The following is a 21405-nucleotide window of genomic DNA, read 5'->3' as shown; positions in this document are numbered from 1 at the left end:
ACCAGTGCTTGCTGACGGCACATTTTATTATGGTCCCATTAAACAACAGGCCCTGTTTGGAATGCAGATCCCAGGGAAGGAAAAGGTACACGCACATTTTAAAAAAACAAGAAGAAGGGAAACAGCCCGCGAATGCTGAAACAATTATTATAAAGGGACTCGCTTCAGTGTAGAGCACGGTGTGGGTGCGACTGGAGACATTCTCACATCATGATGGTTTCACAGGTTTGATTTACTCCTTAATTGTAACGGAGGGTGTAAAATACGTTTTCAGACAATGTGAAGCTCAGGATAACTGACTGTTGTTCAAAGTGAGTAATTTGGCTCTGCAGTTTCTTTGCTGGGCTCCCCACCACACACTAAACTCACACTAAAATTCAATCCATATGTTTTAATTCACGCTGTGTACCTTCTTGTCAAAACCTGGCACTCACACACACACTTACTCTGTCTGCTGGCTATTTTGTCAGACATACGTGGGCTATTTGGAGATCTGGTAAGCTTACGTTTTACCACTCTACACTCCAAATATATATTTTTTCGCTATTCTTCATCCCTGATCAACCTGAACCTTTTTCCCTGTAACATTTTTCCCCTCTCGTTTTTCTGTCTCTAATGTAATTTTCTGTCTCCTTAATGGCGTGAAAAGGCTCGCCCTGCTCCTCACTGGGTAAGTGAAAAAAACCATAGGAGAGCGTGGCAGTCTCCATTTCTGTGTCTTACTGAGCTATTAATCTATCCTGCAGTCCATGCTAGGTTAGCTTTCTGTGGGTTTAGTTAGTTTCTATCCGGATCATTTAACAGCATATGCTAAACCCACCTGTTTGTTCCTTTACACATGGATGCCGACCTCATCTGACGGCTTGATTGAGGTGTCTTAGCTTGCTGGCTTTGTCATATAAGACAAAATTGTGATTTTTCACAGGGAGAAAATGTGTCTGCACGCGATGTAGTGGGAGGTGGATGGATTATTAATATTAAATTTCATGCCATTCCATCCAAGAAGTGTTAACACGCTGGTTGAGGAAGGGGAAAAGTCTAGCAATCAGCAGGAGTCATCCTCTGTGGGCCGTAAATGTCAGAGTGAAACGTCCTTCTGGTTGAGATATTTCAGCCTGCACCAAAGAGATGGACCGACTGACAGGAACTGCCACCCCAGGAGACACATCTCTAGCTCAACTACAGACTGTGCCAGTTTGCAGGGAAAAGTTAGCCCGTGTCAGAATGGTGTTTTTCCCTCAGAAAGTAATAACTGAGTAATAACACAAAGCGATACCCCCCCTCGCTGTTAAGATGACAAACAGCATCGGCAAACCCATCACTTTTTTTCCCGCCAGGAGTGACATCAGCATGAATAAAACACAGTAGAAGTTCACAGCCAACTTTCTCAGATAAAGACGGCGAAAAACTTCCCATGATTCAGGAACAACCTATAAAATATCCCCAAGCTATGGACCATTGCTCTGTCTGTGTAACCACTCCATCTTCTTTGACAGCAATAAAGTGAAGACTGTGAAAAGCACATTACGGTCCTCCCCTCAAAGAGAGAGAGGGAGAAAAAAAAGACCTCATCTGAGCCACAGGCTGTCTCCTACACAGAGGAGAGGCTAGATATTGAGTGAGCCCATTCAGAATTCATAGAGTATAAAGTTATTTGCCTGGAAAGAGCACGCTCCAAAGCACTAACAAAGTATTACTGAAAGTTGCGTGCGTAATACGCTTACACTACGTGAGCGTTTGGATTTTTAAACTACGCTGCAGATTCTTCAAAGTACACTGATGATATATGTGTTTTGTATGAAATCATAGTTCAAAAAAATAAATGGGGGTTGGGGAGGGGGGGATAAGAGACCACAACTAGCTGCCAGCTTCCAGGATCAAGCTCGGAGCCGTCTTGGTTTTTAGCGTCGTCTCGCTTCATTTGATGTGAAATGTTTGCATTGTTTTATTCTCTGCCCCTTTACAGAACTGTGGAGGGAGAAAATAAATAGCAAACATATGACAGGGATTGAGAACAGAGAGCCGCCTGATTGTGAGTGTCTCATTATGGTTAATACTCGCAGTACTTCTGGCTCATTAATTCAGGCATGCCCACTCTGCAGATGAGACATTTGCAGTTGATAGAGCACTTGTGAAAACTGAAGATTAAGGATCTTTCGTTTGGGATTATCACTCGCACTAGTCTCGTTTCTTCTTGTGCCCGTGTCTGATTATGGTATATAAACATATTTTTTATTGCGTTGCTGTTCATATTTGGCAGGGTGAAGGAAAAAGAAAAAAACAGGGGAGGTCAGGGGTTGAGGGTCAACAACAAAGCACTTTCTTTGGTTGGGATTCAACACCTTAATTTCAGACCTGCAGCGCAGATGTTTGCCAATACCCGAGAATTTTCCATGAAACCTTCCAAGCACCACTATGCACTGTGACTTTTTCCAGAAAGGTCACCTACAGTATGTTCACACTTACTGTGTAACATTCCCAGCTGGAGTTGACTGAGGCTGATCCCCTCTTCATCAAACTTTAAAAAGTTGTGAAAACATGTCAGCGTCCCGCAGCATGCCGTCTACCTAGTGGTTCAGCAGTGTGCCAGGAAGGAACGCAAAGGTTCACGTGTGGTTCACTGAGCGCATGGAAATGTTACTAGAGTGCTTTGCAGTAACATGCTATTAGACAGGCCATACAGCGTACTTCATTCTGACATCAAGGAGCAATTCATCCCATCTGTCGGATAACCATTAAGGAGCCGGGATGCTTGCTGGTGACCTTTTGAACGCATTACTCGAGGTGCTCATATTGATATTTGGCACATGTATGAAAAAGCATGTAAAGGTAATTTTAAAAAAGCCTTAAGAAATCCGCAGGATGTTACTTACTTGTAAAGAACATAACTCCACAATGTCAGCACTTTCAGGAGCCGAGAAAACACAGCCCTGTTTTCGGCTTTATGACGAAGCAGTTTTCAGATGATGGATGGACTTTAACTGGGTCGTTTAGCCTAAAATGCTAAAATGCATAACTTTTGGGCAAAGACTGAATCCTTCACTTTATCTGAGAATCAGTTGAAATAGACACATTTTATTTATCACTGACAGTATATAGCCCTTATCTGACACCCTGTTATCTCTGTATATGTCTGGACATGGAGATGTGACATTATTGTAGCTGTTGAAAAAACAGAACTGGTGCCTGAGTCATTAACTGAATGTGGGCTTAACAATCAGACTTTTAGCTTTAATTCAAGGGGATGAACAAAAACGTTGCATTAATTGTTACAAAATTGCAGCAATTTTTACGCACCGTCCCTCGTTTTCAGGGACTCGTGAGCTATTTTAAGGGAAGGTGTGAGAGATTTTTTGTAATTTTCAACCCCTCAAAGTCCCCGATGCACCATCTGGATTTCACCTTATCGGCTAATGTTGTATTTTTTATCTGTTTTCTGTCGGTGCTATTTTATAATTTCTATCTTTTCTTCTTCTTCTTCTTCTTTTTTTTACTGCAGTGAAACTGGAGCTGTCAATCACACATTCAAGAGCAGGACTGGCTGTTTTTATTTTTTATTAATTTCTTCTTCTTTTTTTTCCCTGAAGGCTAACCTACACTGATGCACAATAGTGGCTTGTCAAACATTTAGAAGTAAACCAAAAACCCACAAGTTCAAATCCAGAACATTCCCCCCCCCCCCCCCCCCCCCCCCCCCCCCCACTTACGATGCACTGGCAACCCAACCTCGGCTCAGTCCTAAAATGACCAGAATGCTGCGCTACACTGGAGGAATAAATGTTTCCATCTACTGGTTAGAAATGTGAATTTCAGCCTCTCCCACTTCTCCTCCATGTGAACAAGGGAGCAGGCAACATCACAAGTCGGACAATCTCTCAGCACCTCTATGTATAGACGGCTGTTAAATGCCTTTCTTTCTGTTAGGTGCATTGAGCGCTCAGCTGTCCGCATCCTTCACAGGAGACCTCCCCTGAACTATCAGCACTGTCACATTTCATCAGATTCAATGAAATCAACTACAAACATGCAAACAAACAAAAACCTGTCCCTGAAAAGCTTCCATTCATTCTCACACCAGCCTGTGCTCGGAGTCAAACCCGCTTTAAAAGCCAGTACCTCACACTCCCACATGCAACCCCGCGCCCGCACCGCACTGGAAAAGTAGTTTCCTTTACCTGGAGGGCAGTTGCATTCAGGTGATGTTTGTCTGGCTGTCCGAATCTTGACGAAATTCTCATAGGAGCGCTGAAAGGTGAAAGAAAAGCATCATTTTTCATTCATTCGCCCTTTGAGTGAACCACAGTCCATTTACGCGCAAGTGAAGGGCTCAACAACAAAGTGCCGGAGAGCCGAGCGCATAAGCCAATCTTACCTGAGAGAGCAGCTCGTCCACTCTTTCCTCTATCAGTGAATTGAAATCCTCCACGGAGTAGCCAGGGGCACGGGTGAAGGTGTGCTCGCCTTTGGCACTCTCCAAATCCACAACTCGGTTCTTGATGTCAGCTCCGCTAATGCTCAGGAAAATGCAGAAGGCGACGGACGCCACGGAGCAAAACGAGGAGAAGACGTTCAGCGCAGTCGTGCGGCAGTAGTGTCGCTTCTGCCGGGGCGACAGTTCTTTCTCCATTTTTTCCATGCACTTAGATGCTCCTCTCGCCACTGCGTTCTCCATTTAACTAACAACTCCACGCGCTGCTGAGAGCAAACCGCATCTGGCGCGGAGTCACCAATTTATGGCACTCTGCTCTGTGTGAGTGAGTGAGCGAGCGTGCGTGCGCCTGCAACGCTGCGTTCACGTACGGTGACTTTGTGGTGACAGCGACAGATGGATGAGTGGAGCGCCGCTCAAGCTCCAGCCGAGTGAAGTCAACCTGCGTGACGGCGTGCCGCTGCTGCTCCTGCAAACTTGTTGCACGGAGCTTTGCAAAGTGGTCTGCAGAGGAAACCGCTCTTATGCACTCAACAGTAGAGAGGGAGAGCGTGGAAGCGGGAGGCAGTGCGCACGCAGAGGACACAGCATTAATAAGACTGAAGCCTTTCCGTGGCGCAGGCATGCCTCCAACGTGTCCCACTGATTAACATAATTTATTGGCTCACTCCTTTTGGGCTATTTCAGCCCAGGGGGGTACAGTTGCCATTAGCTTGTTGGTGAGAAGTGATGATCAGTAAGGACAAGGACACATTTAGCCACATTTTTTAAAATTCATTTGAAACTTTTTGCAAAAATAGCCCACATGATTACTTGAGTTAAACGGACCGTGTGCAGGATTCAGCGGCCTCACCCTCCATCGTCAAGCTGGTGGCCACTACAAATTCTAAATGTCCACTCTGGTCCAACACTGCAAACTGTGGGTGGAAGAGCACGCACTCCCTATAGAAATATGAAGGGACCATTCTAAAATGAGAGAAAATGACACTTTGGGGTGATTATACAGTAGTAAAAACATAATTATGTATATTCCATTGCAACAGTGTCTCCCAAATCCTACACAATGGACCTTCAAATCAGCAGTGGGCATGGTTTTTTTTTTCTTTTTCCAGAGGAAACTGCTATTGTGACTTAGATGAAGTAAGCAAAGTGCCATGCACTGCACAACCGAATCAATATGTGGTCACAGGTTACAGTAACAGTATGCATTCTTTTTTGATTTTGTGACATCCGCCTGCCTAGAGTGAGCAAATTATTGGTTTGGACCATTTGTGGGCTTCAACAGAACAAACATGAATGAGGTCTGCTCAGGACTGAACTATGTTTGGGATAAATGCTGCATTCGGCTCTAAGACAATGTTACATAAATAATCAATGTGAACGGGGGCGACAGAACAATAAAAATATACAGTAGCTCAATGCACTGATCTCTGCATTTAGCTATTGGATGCAAGCAACTGACCCACAAAACTGTATTTGTATCAAATATTCATACGGCTCATAAGAAAATATGAGCAGAATTAAAGGTTTTAAAAATGAAATATCGACATCGCAGATGGTTTCAGACTTCCTCACCACCCCTGTGCACTTGTTTTTTCAGTTTCATTGCTGTGCTAAAAAAAAATACATCAAAGTAACAGATGGATTTCACTAACTGCTTTACTGCTTCCTATTTTTCTTTTGATTTCATGGTAACATCATTGTCATAAATCTTTTTTTAAACCACAATAAACAAAAAAAAATGAAACCCCAGCCTATCCACAGACACACCCCTGCCAGACTGTGCTTGGTTAGGTCACAATTACAAAAATCATAGAAGCTAGCCTGTAAGTACGTCTAATAATGTGACAATGGGCCTCTTTGTTCAGGCATCATTAAGTAACTTGACAAACTTGCAGCAATATTAGGTAAACAATCAAACAAGTCATTCATTTTTAGAGTCAGTGCATAGCCACATGAATTCATTGTTTTGAGACCCCTAATGTCATCTATGTTCTTCCTTCAAAGAGCAAACTCTCCTCACATAAAGTTATGTGAAAAACAAACTTTAAAAAATGAACTCAAGTCTCACTTCTTCCAAAAATTTAAGAAGGTAAGTAGTAGAAAGGTGCTACGTTTGGCCATAGTGCACTGCATGTTCGACAAAACCCAAACACAGCATATCAGCACAATCACCTCAAACCAACTATCAAGCACGTTGGTGGAGGGGTGATGATTTGGGCTTGTTTTGCAGTCACAGTGACTCCCAAGCAGTGCAGGTCTACAACAGAACGACTAAAAAAGAAACAAATCAAGGTGTTACGATCGTCCAGTCAAAGTCTAGATTTCAACCTGACTGAAATACTGTGGTAGGAGATTAAGAGAGCTGTGAAAGGACAGGATGAATGCCCGCAGAGGTCAATGAAGTGAAGCTGATAAAGTCAAACAGAAATCTGTTACTTCAAGTTATTGCAGCGAAAGGTGGTTTTACAAGCTATTGAAACATTAAGTGTATTTCGTTTTTCATAGGACTTGATTTGGGTTAATAGCCCTCAGTTGGGGAATAAAAGGCAACAAAGTCCAATAACAGAATGACTATATAGTATCTCGTGACCCCACTGTCTACTCCACATCTGGACTGTTTGAGTCCTTCAATTTTGCTAAGGTGTTAATCAACATTTTGATAATTCTCGCACTCTGCATCAACTCTAATCCACATCCAGTAACAATCTAATGCATCTACTGGGCTATGGTAACACCATCTGGCTTACTTGTGCTGTATTCATCAATGCAAGAGCTCCCCTTATTATGCATCACGTGCAGAAAGACTGACATGCAGAGTGCTGTTAGTTTGAATGAACAGCTGAACTGTCGGTCTTTTTCATTTAATGATGTTTCCTGATTTTGTTCATGAGAACATATACAGCTCAACATTAAATAAAAGGCACGCCACTCACAGTGGAGGATAAGTGCACCAATTTCCTCCCATGAACATCAAATCTATTTCTCCACATGCCTCACACGTTTCAAGATGCCGAAATTAATTCTGAGTAATACTGAATAGAGAATTATTTTTCTCATTTGCAGTCAGAAATCCTTAATGGCAGAAGACTTCAAATATCCATAAACCTCCCCATCCTCCTGACTCCTTATTCCGAGGCTCTTCTTTACAGCTCTCTTGCATTTTAATGCAGCTCCACTCCAAGTCAGTCAGAATGAAGGAAACGCGCAGAGTCCACAGGCACAGCTGCAGATGTCCGAGTTATCGGTGCAGATCTGACACGGTTTTCTGTATTTATGTTCCAACACTAATCAAGGATTTTCTGCAGTAGTTTGTTTTCTGAAGTGGCGCTTGACCCCGCACAATCAGCACTCGAATCTCTGGCTTGTAACCTGAAACTAAAACTACTGGAGATCTGTATCTTTTAGATCAAAAAGTTATTGTCAAAATCTGCCTCAAGAGAAAGAAAACACGTCATTTTTGGAGAGTGATTGTATTTTTATTTTTTTTAATTGCTCTCACTGTTTTTGTGGAGTCAGTAACCAATTAGAAAACTCTGAAATCATCAGGTGACAACAAAAGTGGAAAACTGGATTTGCTGTTTTGTTGCATGATGTAACGCTTCATCCGAGCACAAAATCCAGGAGTTTTTTCGTCCGTGGTAAATACTCACATGGTCTTACAGTCAAGCTTAGTATGTTCATTCAGGTGAAGCCTCCTCAACTGCTTAAGTCTCCCTACTCTGCTCTTAGCTTTGTAGCACAAAATCGCCACTTTAGAATCAGCAGATGAGGTCCCGTGTCCTCGTGCAATTCCCAATCTCATCCCGAGCGAAAGTCTAATCAGCCAGAGCTGGGAGAAATGACACCTGTGCATTAGGGATAGAGCCCATTTTTATAGATGGGCAGTCTGTCAGCAGCTTGTATTTCATCCAATTTACTGACTAATGTGTATTGACTTAAAAGGCACTTTGCACAGGAATTCATTAAGTTAGCCAGCCTGTTAGGCTGATAGTGTCCAATTAAATAAATACAAGGCTCTTCTGATGCTGTGAGTTCATTAAATCGTCTTTTTTTTTGTTCTGATGCTACTCCCAGGCTCAGTACTGGAGGTGTTTATAGTACAGATCTTTGCACCTTATATGAAACTGTTGGGTGGTCTTCTCTGGAGTTTTTGAACTATGAGACTCTTATTTGGAAAGAGTCATTTTACATAACTTCTATGCAAAGTGGTTGGTTATATCAAACACCAGCCCAGTGATTGATGATCATGCCAAGTTCCTCAAGTCTGACTGAATGTAAAACATTGCTTTCAGTTTCTATGCTCAATTATCATACACAAGTTAGCTTCTGTCTGAACTTGTTTTACATGAATCCTTTCTCTAATCTTTATCTTGTATCTTTTATTGTGTTTTTTTTTTTTACTGTGTATCTTTAGACCACGCCAAACATCAAATTAAACATCAGCGTAAATGAAGTTTCACTGTGTACCCAGTGAAGCGCCGACCGCTTCACTGGGCACACATGTTCACCTGCTCCTTCACCAATATCTAATCAGCCAGTCACATGGCAGCAACTCAGTACAAGTAGACACATAGACAGGGTTAAGATGACCTGCTGAAGTTCAGCTGAATTTTAGTGACTTTGAATGTGCCATTGTTGGTGGTGAGTGTTTCAGAATGTGCTTTGAGCTGACAAGAAGACAACAGAAACTCAAATAAGCAATCGTTACAACCAAGGTACGCGGAAGAGCATCTCTGAGTGCACAATGTGTCAAAACATGAAGCAGATGGGTGCTGCTGTCAGCAAGCCAGATGGGACTCAAAACCATAATATTTGAGAAGAAACAGAGGCTACAATTTGCACAAGTTTACCAAAATTGGACAACAGAAGACTGGAAAAATAGTGCTGGTCTCATGGGTGTGTATATATATATATATATATATATATATATATATATATATATATATATATATATATATATATATATATATATATATATATATATATATATATATTCATTCTTTTTGTTTATGCGCTCATCGTATCTAGCACCAAACTGAAACAAGTAGTTTTACTTGGTCCTGTGACTCTGGAGAAAGAAGAGCAGGTCACTTATGTAATTGTAAGGTTGATGTTTTGATCTCTGGCTACTGTTGTCTGTATGTCAAAGTATCCTTGGGCAAGATATTGAACCCTGGGTTGCTCTCAGATGCATCCACTAGTGTCCGAATGTTAGATAGAAAGCACTAGAAAAAGGTACATGAATGAGTCATGTTCTAAAAAGCGCTATGAGTAAAAGAGCAGAAAAGGTGTCATATAAGCACTAATCCATTTACCATTTAGAATTTTTATTACGGATGAACTAATTTATTTGATTCTTGGTGTCAAGAAAGACTAAGAAGTGAAGTAAATTGTGAGTCATGGGTCTTTTTTTAATGTGCGGGCGCCATCTAGTGAGGGATCATAGCATTACACCAGATCTGACGAATTCAAGACCTAATTGTTAAGACTTGTGCTCAGGACCATACACTCTGTGGATAGGTCACACGGGGAGGTCACGGTTTGTTTCAGACCACTCCAACTTATATGTAGTTGTTGGTGCACGTGTACATGCTTTTATGCTTTTTAGGGCAGGGTGTGGGAGGGAGTGGGGAGAAAGAAATGCCCTCAAAGCAGTTACAAAGTGACAGATGGGAGTCCGCGTGACGTTGCAAAAAGAAATCCACGGGTGACATGCACACAGCGCTTCGAGCAAAGGTTTCGAGTCTCGCTGCACGCGCGCATCTTCACAGCCTGCGTCCTCGCCATGACAACCGGCCCGCATCACACACGAATCCACCGATGTTTATTTTTAGCCGCGAGCCACTCTCGTTCAGCACACGTCCCATGTTCACGCCGTCAATTATTCATATGTTTTAGGCCTGCAGCGACCACAGAGCGGGACTGCCACAAGTCGGAGCTGCGGGATGCCGAGAACCAGCCAGGGTGCAGAAATGCACCTGAAAACTGCCAGACAGCAGACCAACGAGCAGCCAGCTGCGCAGATAAAGTGAGCTCAGTTGTGTGTGTGCGCGTGTGTGTATGCGTGTGTGTGTGTGCGTGAGAGAGAGAGAGAGAGAGAGAGAGAGAGAGAGAGAGAGAGAGAGAGAGATTTTCTTTCGTTGGAAACTCAGCAGTTTTATGCGAAAGCGGAAAGAGCTAGCTTGTTTCTGCGTGTGTTTTTTCAAATTTCACTGAATTTTAATGGAATGTGCTGGCGTGCAGATACACGGACACGAAGCATTTGTAGTTAGTTGTGTGTCACCAAAAGAGGTGTGAGCAGACTTTATGCTATAGGATACACTCTTTTCAGTTAAAAATGCTATGAGGGATTTGGACTGGCGGTGCTAACTCCACCGCTGAAACCCTAAAAAAAAAAAAAAAAAAACCACCAAAAAACCCGTTATTTTGCTTTTTTGAAATTAAAGTTGAGTTAAACTACATTTAAATACAAATCTTTAATTATCTGAACCTTGATATCATTGCTGTGCCATACCGCAGATTTTTGTATCAATTCAATACAAAAGTACATACAGGGCAAGTATTACCTATACCATTACCGATATTTTTTAAAAAGGCACATTATGTTGGATTATGTGATTTATAACATTAAAAGTCATAAATTTGCAAAATCTGAACACATTTTAATGACTACTAAATCACTGATTTTTACTTAAAAGATCATTGTTATTCTTATCATTTCAGTGTTTCATCTATTTAGAAACCGCTTTTGTTTTTTGTTTGTTTTTAAAGACTTGAGGTGTAAATGGGTTTGTCTCTAAATCACTTTTGATTAATTTCTGTTGTTTAAATGTGCTATAGGCTATAAGTAAAATAGATGTAGCAGCCAATACAAAAAGGCTCAGACATTTTTCTTAGTGCATGTTTAAGGTCTATTTTTGCTGCATACTGAACTTAGAGGATAGAAAAGTACTGATCTGTCACATTAGTATTGATCCAATACCAATATCAACACTGGTATCAATACTATCGATATTAAGATTGATCTACCCACCTCTACTTGATGCAGGCTGTGAAAAAAAAAAAAAAAAACTCAAAACATTTTGCAGCCCCTCTCCCTTTAAGCCATTTTCTGATTGGCAGCCTCCGTAACCAGAAGGTCTGAACAGCAGGTGGGTGGAGGTGCTGTGCTCACAGCCTGAGTTATGTGCCTGTGATGGCTATATTAGGATTATTTTTGTCACTGACACTACAGAGCCAAGAATAAAGAAAAAAGGGCATGAAAGTGGGCGTTTAGAGCAGCAAGCATCCTAAACTGATGCCTCACAAGGATTATTTTGTGTTACCATTATTTGAAACTAATGCATGAAAGGCAAAAATAGATCCCCTTTAAAGTGATGATGCACTCCATAAACTTTCCAGGAAGCACTCTCTGAAACCCCAAACAAAGACCTCCATGACCACAGAGTACCAGGAGAGGTTCCTTCCTCCCGCCTGTTATGTAGCAATCGTGACAACAGCAACAAAGAAGATCCCTTACCATCCGCTGAAGGGGACAAGTCATGAGGTTACCTCTTTGAGGTATTTTCTTTTCCCTTTATAATGTCATTAGATTTTAGTTAGCTGAGGAAAGAGATATTTCAATTTTGGACAGTGGGATAAACCTGGCTGGCGCTCTGCCCACGTGCATACAGCAACTGATGGATGGTTTCTCAGCTAAATAAGACTGAACTGGCCATGACAACATTTCAGTGCACAAAAAAACAAAGACTACTGTGTAATCTTTGCTCTGAAATCAGCTGATTAATGGTAATAGGAAAACAAGTTGTTGGTGTGGCATCTTTCTCGTTTTCTATCATTCATGAAGTAAAAATGTGTTGGTCTGCTCATCGTATGTCGTGTGTTTCAGATCATTTTACATTCAGCAAAAATGGATAAAAAAGCCACCAAAGGTCCCACAGCCACCAGAGCCAGACTACAGACGATGCAAAGGCCCACTCAGTCCTGCAAACCAGACACCATCCAGGACTGACTACCAGAGCGCCTATCAAAGTAAGCAACTTCAAGAATATTACTGTGAGATATCAAGGAATATGGCAAAATTTGCATCCTGAGTTAAATCCGCTTTGTTTTTTCCACTCAGATGATTTTAAACATTGGGAGGGCAGCAAGCACCAGCCAATCATCCTGAAAGGCGGTTTGACAGTCAAGCATGGATTAGGCAACATGCTTGCACTGGCGAAGGAACCAGAACACATTGCAAACACCACCACCTATAAATCGGATTACATCCCCCACCCAACAAACCCCAGACCATTCAAACTGAAGCACTCTAACCAAAGCAGCAAGGACTTCCCGCTGGAGCCGAGACTGGCCTTCAAGCCAAAGCAGGCTTGGTCTACACACCAAGACCTTGACAAAGGCAGTGATTGTTTTGAGAGGTTCAACAGTTGTTCCCTTGAAACCAAGTTTCAGGGCCACACCAAAGATTTCTCTTCACCAGGAGACCACAGCATTCACTGCCAGGTGAAAAACCTGCCAGCCCTTGAGATAAATGACGTCCACCGCCATGCAGCGAGTACCGTGACGGACGACTACAGAGTCTGGCATTCGCCGCAAAGCTTCACCACTGTGAGAACCACCATGTCAGTGGGCAAACCTAAATCTCCTGACGACAGCAAAGCCAGCCCAAAGACTTTGAGACAACACCCCAAAATACACAAGGCCTCAGCCTGTAATTCCTCCAGAGGTGCCACACAGAAACCACAGAGTCCTACAGACACTGAAGTGCTTTCTAGCTTCGAATGCTCCACAGAGAACGGAGAATCCAAGATGTACTGGTACAGAAATTTGGGCCGAGGAGGGACTTCGCCTGATGGCGACAGCTGTATAGACCATAGCAACCAAATAATCAGCTGCATGGTTTCTGACAGAAACTAAGGTGGCTGATAAGGTGTGGTCTCGCCACATTATTACCTCAGGTAGTTTCTACTTCTACAGCAATAAAAAAAGAAAAAAAAAAGCCATGAATGGGGAGATTGTGTAACATCAGCTATTTTTATACTTGTAAGCGTCTCAATTTCACTCTTATGTAATCTTGAAAGTGAGAGGCACTTAATGGGAAACAGGTTTAGACAGACAGATGTGGTCTTCCTCCAGATAATAAGTGTACACTTTTTTAAAATCAGTCACTGTTTCAGTAAGAAGTAATCCAATCTGCTGAAATGACCTCCATGTGTTTCATACAAACCTCAGGAGCACTTTCCAAAACTATATTGTGAATACACCACAAAATGCTGTAATCATGAAATGACATTTTATTAAAAAATAACACAAGGCAATGTCTTAACTGAGAGAACTTCCAACTCAATTATATTTACATCTATACAGAATCTTTTTCTCTTTTTAAAGTCCATCAATTAAAAGTATGGTGCCAAAATGTCTGTATTCCACATGACATTACCTGCTCCAGTGCCAGAAAAAAACTAAACTAAAACAAACAACAACAAAGCTAAAGGCTATTCCTTTAATCTTCTTTATGAGGGTCTGTTCACTTTCTTCCAGGTACACACCAACATCAGCGGTCCTCTTTAAATGACATCATGTTAAGTTTACAGAGTAGAGCCTCGCTCGGCTGTTAAAAACTCATTTCAGTAGCTGTCAGTCGTCATCGAAGTGGATGTGCTTATTAGCCTCCTTGGCGCGGGCGATGATGATCTTTTCGGCTTTGGATATGAGCTGAAAATGTGACAGGAAATTAAAAATGAGATGAGATAGCAGATAGACAACAGGGAGGCGTATGTATGAATGGGTGCGCTAACGTGATAAAATTACTCCAGGTATTAGTGACTTTTTTTTTTGTCCTGTGAGTATAAAACATGAAGGTGCAGCATTTAGCTGCAACACTGACAAAGAAAGTCAGCTTTGTGTGCGTGTTTAAAGTTGTTTATACACATAATGTAATAAATAATCACAGATGCACTGATGCACACTGCAGCATGTATGCAGATTTGAGTATTTCACATTGTAAGGTAGAGCTCACCTTTTCTGTACCCCGCTTCTTTTCCCTTGGACGATTCAGTTTGACCTGGCGGTCCACGAGGATCTTCTGCCAGTACCTTTGTTCATGGTCACCTTTAAAAATAAAGAAAGAAACAGAGAAATTCATTAAAGGACGCCTTTCACAGTTTTATCAAATCTTTGGTTAAAAAACACAGAAGCCTGATGGCCCGACAGAGCATTTTCTCCATCATCAGTTATGAAATCCATACAAAATACAATTTTTAAAAGGTTTCAGAGAAAATAAGGAAATAAAATTCACACCTGTGAGGATCTCCAGCTTCCAGCTATGCTCTTTCTGCAGCTCTGCTCTGACGTCGCTAACTGCTCTCGCTTCCTCTGGGCTGTGAAAGCGGATGTGTCCCTCAGCGTCTCCTTCCAAGATGTCAACATAGGCCACTGGAGAAATTTTACACAGCGCGTCCTACACACACAGTGTCATTCTTTAGCGGGGTTACGGGAATCATCGTGTAATGTGGATACACAACTGAACTGTGGGGCTGCACCACACCATGTGTTAAAACAAAGGAGGATTACTTTGAACTCTGAATCATGCAAAGCTACAAAAGAAAGTACCTTGATTATTTTCCTCCCTGGTAGCGGCTTGTTGTCTGTAATCTTCACGATGACCCCACTGACAAACTGAGGTCCTTGCTTAGCTGCCTTTTCACTTTTGTTATTCTCATCAACTAGACAAAAGGCAAAAACACAAATCAGTTGAATTTCATAGGTTTTAGTGCTGAATTCCAACATACTGAAAGCTGTAAATGTATATAGTTCTAAGATAAATGAGATATACATTTCAATAAGCTTCACCCAGATTCTGGCAGCTTGTTAATATACACAAACTGGCCACTATATTAGGTACATGTTTCTAGTACTGGTTTGGACCCAATTCTGCCCTCAAAACATCTACTTAAAGTCTCCACGTGTGGTGCATTCAGAGGTGCTCTTCTGCACACCTCAGCTATGATGAGTTACTGTCACCTTCCTACTAGAGATTGTGAGTGTGACTAATCTCTATTATGACTAGTCTTTTAATCTAATGTTTAACATTTATTTGATGTCCAGTCCCGGGAAGCTGTTGTGTCCAAACTGTTATGCACTCATCTGCCACCAGGTGGAGCTGCAGCCCCCAACAATGTTGTGCAAAAATGCAGAATGATATTATCAAGCTAAAGAAATTAGCTTGAGAGATGTTCAGAGGTGAACCACTACTCCTCCACATCCAAAGGAGCCAGTTGAGGTGGGCGCCTCCTGGGTGAGGTATTCTGGGCCTGTCCTACCTGGAGGAGGCCCACAACACACTGGAGAGATTACATCTCTTGTCCCAGTGTTCCCCCAGATCAGCTGAAGGAGGTGGCTGGGCACAGGGAGGTTTGGACTTCTCTGCTTAATAGAGATGTTGTCATCAAATCATTTTGTTATTGCTTTATATTTGAACTTTTATTGAAATGATTGTTATGAATTGCAGAACAATTTGTTATCTTTCAGCTGTTAATTTGGCATATTTTAATAATACTTGAATATATTTTGTAAGTAACACATTTTCATACATTTAAAATCAGGTTTTTTTTCTTTTTCATTATCCTGTTAGAATAGAACACAGTATCCATAATAGAATTCATTGTTGTGATTAAAGGCTTCAAATGCCTTTGTTTGGACACTTTTTTGCTATTATCCATTAGAAGGTCCTAAAATTTCACTTGATATCTGAGTGTTTCTTTGTTTTAAACTAGACTGTTAGTCTCATTTCTTTTTTCCTCGTTTAGTCGACTAAGAAATTAGTCACCAGGAACGTCCCTACTTCCAGCAAACTTGAAGTCTGGCCTCTCTCTCCTGAGTATCCCCGCCGTTCACTGGATTTTTTTTCCTTTCCTTTTCCTTTCTTTACACCATCCTGTGTAAACCCTCGAAATAGCTGTGTGGGAAACTCCCAGCAGATGAACCGTTTCTTGAAAACTAAGACCCGCCCTATGACACCAACAACCACGCCACATTCAAACTCACTCAAATCACCTTTCTTCCTCATTATCGTGATGCTCAGTTTGAACTTCAACACGGTCATGTTTGCATGAATGCATGCACTGAGTTACTGCCATGTGATTGGCTGATTGGATAATTGTGTTAATGAGCAGCTGAACAGTGCAATCTGTCCTTGTCAGAGTAAAGCTGTGTGATTTCTGGTGCGATGTTGACGAATGTCGAGTGAAAATTTTCTTTAAATTATTTTAAAACACTTTCCCAAAAATCCAGGCCAAAATCTTTGTCAGTTCAGCATCGTTGTTTCCTGTTTTATCATACACTTCTGTTTTCAACACATGGAAATTTCAGCACTTGCCCACTTACTGCAAATGCCACCCCAGCTAATGCCAAGTTTAATGAGACACGCAACATTGGAAAGTTTATGGGATTCTCATTATCATTGTGGTGCTTTCTCAACTTACCTGTGGATACAGAAAAAGAGATATGTGGGAATTATAAAGGAGGATGGGGGAAACATTTTAAAGTTAGAGGCCTATGAGTGAGGTTTGGAAGAGAACTCACCATTTGCATCCCGAGGGTCACCATCTGTCTCCATCATCTTGTGCTCCTTGTCATTTATTTTAGTCATGCACTTCTTCAGGGCTGACATACTGCTTTTCTGCAAGGTCAGGTACTCCTGCTTTAATCCAAGCCAGTCTTTCCTTGATGTGGAAAAAGAAGGAATAACACGGCCGACAGAGTGGGTTCAGTTTGCTAGTTATAAAACCTTTTACAATTGTATTAACTCGTTAGAACAAGGGATGCAGGTTCGTACTTTGAAAGCACCCGGAGTGGAATCACTTCTTCCCCAATTTTCAGTTTCTCTTTGTGCTTCTTTTTTCTCTTCCTTTTTGCTTTAACTGTTGAGTCGTCTCTGTTTTCTTTGCCCTTCTCAACAGCCTGCTGTGCGTCCCTGTGAGTGGGCGACTCTATGAGGGGAAGGACAGCGTTAACACAACAACCAACTTTGTGGTTTGGGTGTAAAAAGACTTAAATTTGACCTTAAAATGAGGAACAATGAGGAGGTAAAATGACAAACAGCTGTCCCATTTAGATCTTTTTGTAGTTTTCTTTTTTTTACACTGGTGGCTTAGAGACGACTTACTACTCCGTGCTCCGTCTTTCTCCCTCTCCCCACCTTCACTTTCGCTGGTTTTTCTTATCTTCGATGGTACATCGCTCTCCGATCCCTCCGCCGTATGTGACCGCCGTCTTTTCTTCTCTGACAGTTTGCTTGGTGTCTTGTGAGCGCCGGTGGCCTCTGGGTCAAAATCTTTCTTTTGCTCAGCCGCCTCCGCTTCCATCGCCTGCTCTTTGACTTCCTCTGCGGGCGCCTGTGCCGTGGCACCTTCTTTCCTTTTCTTCTTCTTTCGCTTCTTCTTCTCTTCTTCTTCACCTGCAGCACATGGATGTAAAGAAGCCAGGATAAATACACTTTGCAGCGCTATCCTTTACTTCAATATTGCAACGGCGCCAAATAAAATCACCTATCCGAGATGCTGGATTGTCAGCTGAGAGAGAAATTGGCTTCCTGTGCAACGTCTTGGGGAAAATCCCTGGTTTCCTGGGAGCATCTTCAGGAGGATTGTTCAGCATCTGTTTGAAAGATCAAATTCTTCCATGATCTTTTCTACCAGCCAAAAACAAACACCACGTTAACGTCAACGACATCATAGCTGTGGAAATATTCCCACTGAGTTCTCACCTCTATAGCTTTCTGTGCTTGCTCCTCTTTCTCAAACTCGACAAAGGCAAAACCCTTGGAGTCCCTGGAGGACTTGTATCTGGGGATGCTGACATAAACCACATTTCCACATTTTGTGAACACTCTTTCTATCCAGCTGTGTGTCACATCCTTTGGCAAAAGTTCCTTAGAAAAAGAGAAGAAGAAAGAATCATTAGTTTGGGATCCAAGAAGATTTTAGAGCAGGCGAACAACAGGGAGAAGATGATGCTGTTCTAATACTTGGTCCTGACTGAAACAAAGAGTGGATGCACCAAGCACCTTATCCTCTCTTTTTAAAGACTTTCTTTTGCTTGGCTGAAACTTGTATATACAACCCCGATTCCAAAAATGTTGGGACAGTGTGTGAGAGGAAAAGGATGAAAACCATTATTTGAATGCCTGTGATCTTCAGCCCTCTACCAAAAGTACTGCAGCTGGTCTCCTCAGTATCCAGATGTTCACAGACCGTTAAAAGAAGAGGGGATGCTACCCTCTGGGAAACATGACCCTGTCCTGACTTTTATGAGACCTTTTGCTGTCAATCTGGTTTTATTTACATTTTAAACAACGTCCCAACTCTTTTGGAATCAGGGTTAAAGAAAATGTGAATGACAGGCAGGTGGGGCGTAGTCACAGCCGTGTGCCTAAGGCGACCACATTATCACATTATAGACGTTACATCACATTATTATCATAGAGAAATGTTGCGTTCAGGTGTAATGTATAGAATCGTTTCTGCTCTCTTTAATTGGTGATAATTAAAACAATGGAAAGTATTAAAATTCACGTGAAAAGCAAACATATCAAACAGACACCAGAGGACTTTTTCTTTTTTTTACCACGTAAACCGTGCGACTGTCCACATCATTCGGTAGTTCCCCAATTGGAAGCTGACGCCTTACTTTAGTTCCCTCGAGGTTGAGCTGAAACACACACACACACACACACACACACACACACACACACACACACACACACACACACTTAAATGATTCTATATTATGAAAATACTGTAAAATAGCAAGTTATAAAGCATTAACAAAATGAAAATTTACTTTACAGTACCTCAACTACAGATGAATTCTTTAGCGCCCTGGCAATGAGCTTTGTGTCAGTTGTCAGCTGCTTCATTCGATTGAAGCTTGCCAACACAGATATATCAACATCTATAAGAAATAATGTGTGGTAACAAGTTTAAGGCTGTTCCCAAGTCAAAAAGAGTCAGTGAAACATATAAAGTATTGATAGCTTCTTACATCCACGGTCAGATTCCTCCATGAGCTTTTTCAGAAAGCGGTCCTTGCTCAGGTTGACGTCGCCAAACCAGAATTCCACTTGTTTCTTCACCTCACTGAGCAGCTGTTTGACTCGGGACCTCTTCTTCTTTTCCATCTCCTTCTTGTCGCTGGGCTCTGCTGCCGCAGCATTGGTAGCTCCCCTCTCTGAGTTAATCATCTCGGGGGCAGGACTGCAACAAAGACGCTTGTGTTGTTATGAGATTAGAGCCTGTACTAAAAGGCAAGTTCAACATATATCAAACAACAGCCATGCTAAGAGATACCAAGATGAAGGCTATGAGTTGGAAAAGTCCATTCAGGTTTTTCTGATCTACCTTGTGCCTGTTCAGGGCCAATGCTGCTGTGAAAGGTTTAATCCAAAATTTAGACAGGTCTGGCGTCTCACAAGAACAACAGCAGCAAGTTACAAAACGCCATGCCATTAAATTTAACTATAGAGATACATAATCAACCATATGATCTTAATAGGTGTGATGTGCGAGTACCAACTAGTTTAAACGAGAGTTTCAATAATCAAAACCACCCTTTTGCCCCCAAACTGACATAAATTATGCTGCTAACTCCAAATCCTGCTTCGTAGTAATATTTATATTAAATTCGTGGGGTTTGTTTGCACGTTTTGCCCACTCTGACCCATTTTCAGATTGCACACTCCATATCGAACACGCCCCTTTTATAATGCCATCATTTTATTGATAAAATTATTGGTAAGAAACGTACATATAAACTGTTAGTTTTGAATTTAGCTCTTTACTAAGTGCACAGGGAACGCCTTGCTGCCAGACTGGTGGTTAGCTAACACTGCCGTCCAAGTTAGTAATTGGAAATTCGCGGGTGGTGACTTTAAAAAAACCCTTCCGTCATGCCAAAATTTTTTAAAGTCCGCCAGATTTTTTTCTCAACGTTCAGGAGACCGAAAGATTCACATAACTCACCGTGCTCCAGATGCGAAAACAGTCCAGACTAACACCAAGTTCAGAAAAATAACAAACCAGCAGCTAGCGTGATATCTTCACGCAAACGGCGCTGCTTCGCAAAGTAACGTCGCACGGTAAATTCGTCATAAGAGCGAGCCGCAACTTACACAACTTCCGGTGAATAATTCCACCGTAAAAAAACAACAAACACGAAGGTTGTAACATCCACATTTTATTCTGCAAACTAGTGAATCTAAATGTAAGATAATAAAAAACACAGCACAGTCTACCTAATCACTCATTGTATTTGATAGTAAAATAATAGCATAATAACGATAATAATAATCACTTTATACACATGTTAAAATGTCAATAAATAATTTGTAAAAAGGTTTTTAGAAATAGAATAATATTGATAATGGATGCAATGCTTGTTATGCTATCTGTTCTTCAACATTAACATGTTTATTCTTTTATTTTCACTACCACAAAATTTTCAAATTTCGAAACTTTTTTAGTTTAATTTGTATTCAGCCCTGTTTATTTCTGTCAAAGTCCGTAAGGTGAAAGTAAGTCGTCTATCACTAAAAACAAGTTTTCAATACATAGTGACTATCATTTTTATACGTACTTTTTCGTCGCTTTTTACAACTTGGCCGGTTAGCTCAGTTGGTTAGAGCGTGGTGCTAATAACGCCAAGGTCGCGGGTTCGATCCCCGTACGGGCCAGTCACTAATTTTCTTTTTTTCCCCACCTATCCATGTGGACCACAAAAACCACTTTTCAACTGTCTGTGAAGGTCCTCAGTCATCCAGGTCATTGTTGTCTAAGGAGCTTGGAAAGAAAAGCGTTTGGACCCCAAGAGGGAAAATCGACCCCCTAATCATCCTCCTTGGCTGATTGTGACCTACACCCGTTTTCACTCCTTGGCTTGTGTGATTAGGTAAGAGATCATTGGGGGTTCAATGA

At 41.6% G+C, this 21405-nt stretch overlaps 3 protein-coding genes across 7 annotated transcripts in view; 1 reads left to right on the top strand and 2 right to left on the bottom strand.

Moving 5' to 3' along the window:
• col25a1 (collagen type XXV alpha 1 chain) overlaps positions 1–5050 on the bottom strand; it is a 157925-nt gene extending 152875 nt beyond the window's left edge. Inside the window, exons 1-2 of the mRNA XM_080883675.1 lie at positions 4373–5050; positions 4176–4245 (exon numbers count right to left, since the gene is read on the bottom strand). Of these exons, the coding sequence (XP_080739801.1) occupies positions 4176–4245; positions 4373–4672 (370 nt within the window). The 5' untranslated portion in view covers positions 4673–5050. The remainder of the gene's footprint in view (positions 1–4175; positions 4246–4372) is intronic.
• The window catches only part of LOC308397966 (uncharacterized protein), a 71851-nt gene extending 57930 nt beyond the window's left edge, over positions 1–13921 (top strand). For 2 of the 3 annotated variants that reach the window (XM_080884296.1, XM_080884297.1), the window contains exons 3-6: positions 10331–10460; positions 11834–11992; positions 12321–12463; positions 12555–13921. In XM_080884296.1, the coding sequence (XP_080740422.1) occupies positions 10331–10460; positions 11834–11992; positions 12321–12463; positions 12555–13351 (1229 nt within the window). In that variant the 3' untranslated portion in view covers positions 13352–13921. Of the gene's footprint in view, positions 1–10079; positions 10461–11833; positions 11993–12320; positions 12464–12554 lie in introns of those variants that run through there. The other variant, XM_080884298.1, reaches the window with a different exon arrangement.
• Positions 13706–20592, bottom strand: larp7 (La ribonucleoprotein 7, transcriptional regulator). Of its 3 annotated transcripts, none has more exons than XM_080883410.1 (13): positions 20455–20592; positions 19478–19689; positions 19287–19387; positions 19061–19144; positions 18201–18365; positions 17983–18091; positions 17601–17891; positions 17271–17424; positions 17018–17157; positions 15047–15159; positions 14735–14894; positions 14454–14545; positions 13706–14149 (listed from the first exon to the last, which is right to left on the bottom strand). In XM_080883410.1, the coding sequence occupies exons 2-13, from the start codon at positions 19674–19676 to the stop codon at positions 14072–14074; spliced, it is 1686 nt and encodes a 561-aa protein (XP_080739536.1). In that variant the 5' UTR covers positions 19677–19689; positions 20455–20592; the 3' UTR covers positions 13706–14071. The 3 variants fall into 3 exon arrangements, with proteins under 3 accessions (XP_080739536.1, XP_080739538.1, XP_080739537.1); XM_080883412.1 differs by having other exon boundaries at positions 17634–17891; XM_080883411.1 differs by having other exon boundaries at positions 19478–19691; positions 20452–20579.
• Between the last annotated feature and the right edge of the window lie 813 nt (positions 20593–21405).

Source organism: Rhamphochromis sp. 'chilingali' (assembly GCF_963969265.1).
Source record: "Rhamphochromis sp. 'chilingali' genome assembly, chromosome: 1".
In the NCBI taxonomy this organism is placed as follows: domain Eukaryota; kingdom Metazoa; phylum Chordata; class Actinopteri; order Cichliformes; family Cichlidae; genus Rhamphochromis; species Rhamphochromis sp. 'chilingali'.
This window is presented reverse-complemented; position numbering and strand designations above follow the sequence as displayed.

Excerpts from the sequence above, each read along its gene's own strand:
- larp7 (XM_080883410.1), bottom strand. The coding sequence starts at position 19,676 with ATGATTAACTCAGAGAGGGGAGCTACCAATGCTGCGGCAGCAGAGCCC. Across the intron at positions 17,158-17,270 it reads CCACTCCGGGTGCTTTCAAA|GAAAGACTGGCTTGGATTAA; the intron begins GTACGAACCTGC and ends TTCCACATCAAG. Across the intron at positions 14,150-14,453 it reads AGAAGCGGGGTACAGAAAAG|CTCATATCCAAAGCCGAAAA; the intron begins GTGAGCTCTACC and ends TCACATTTTCAG.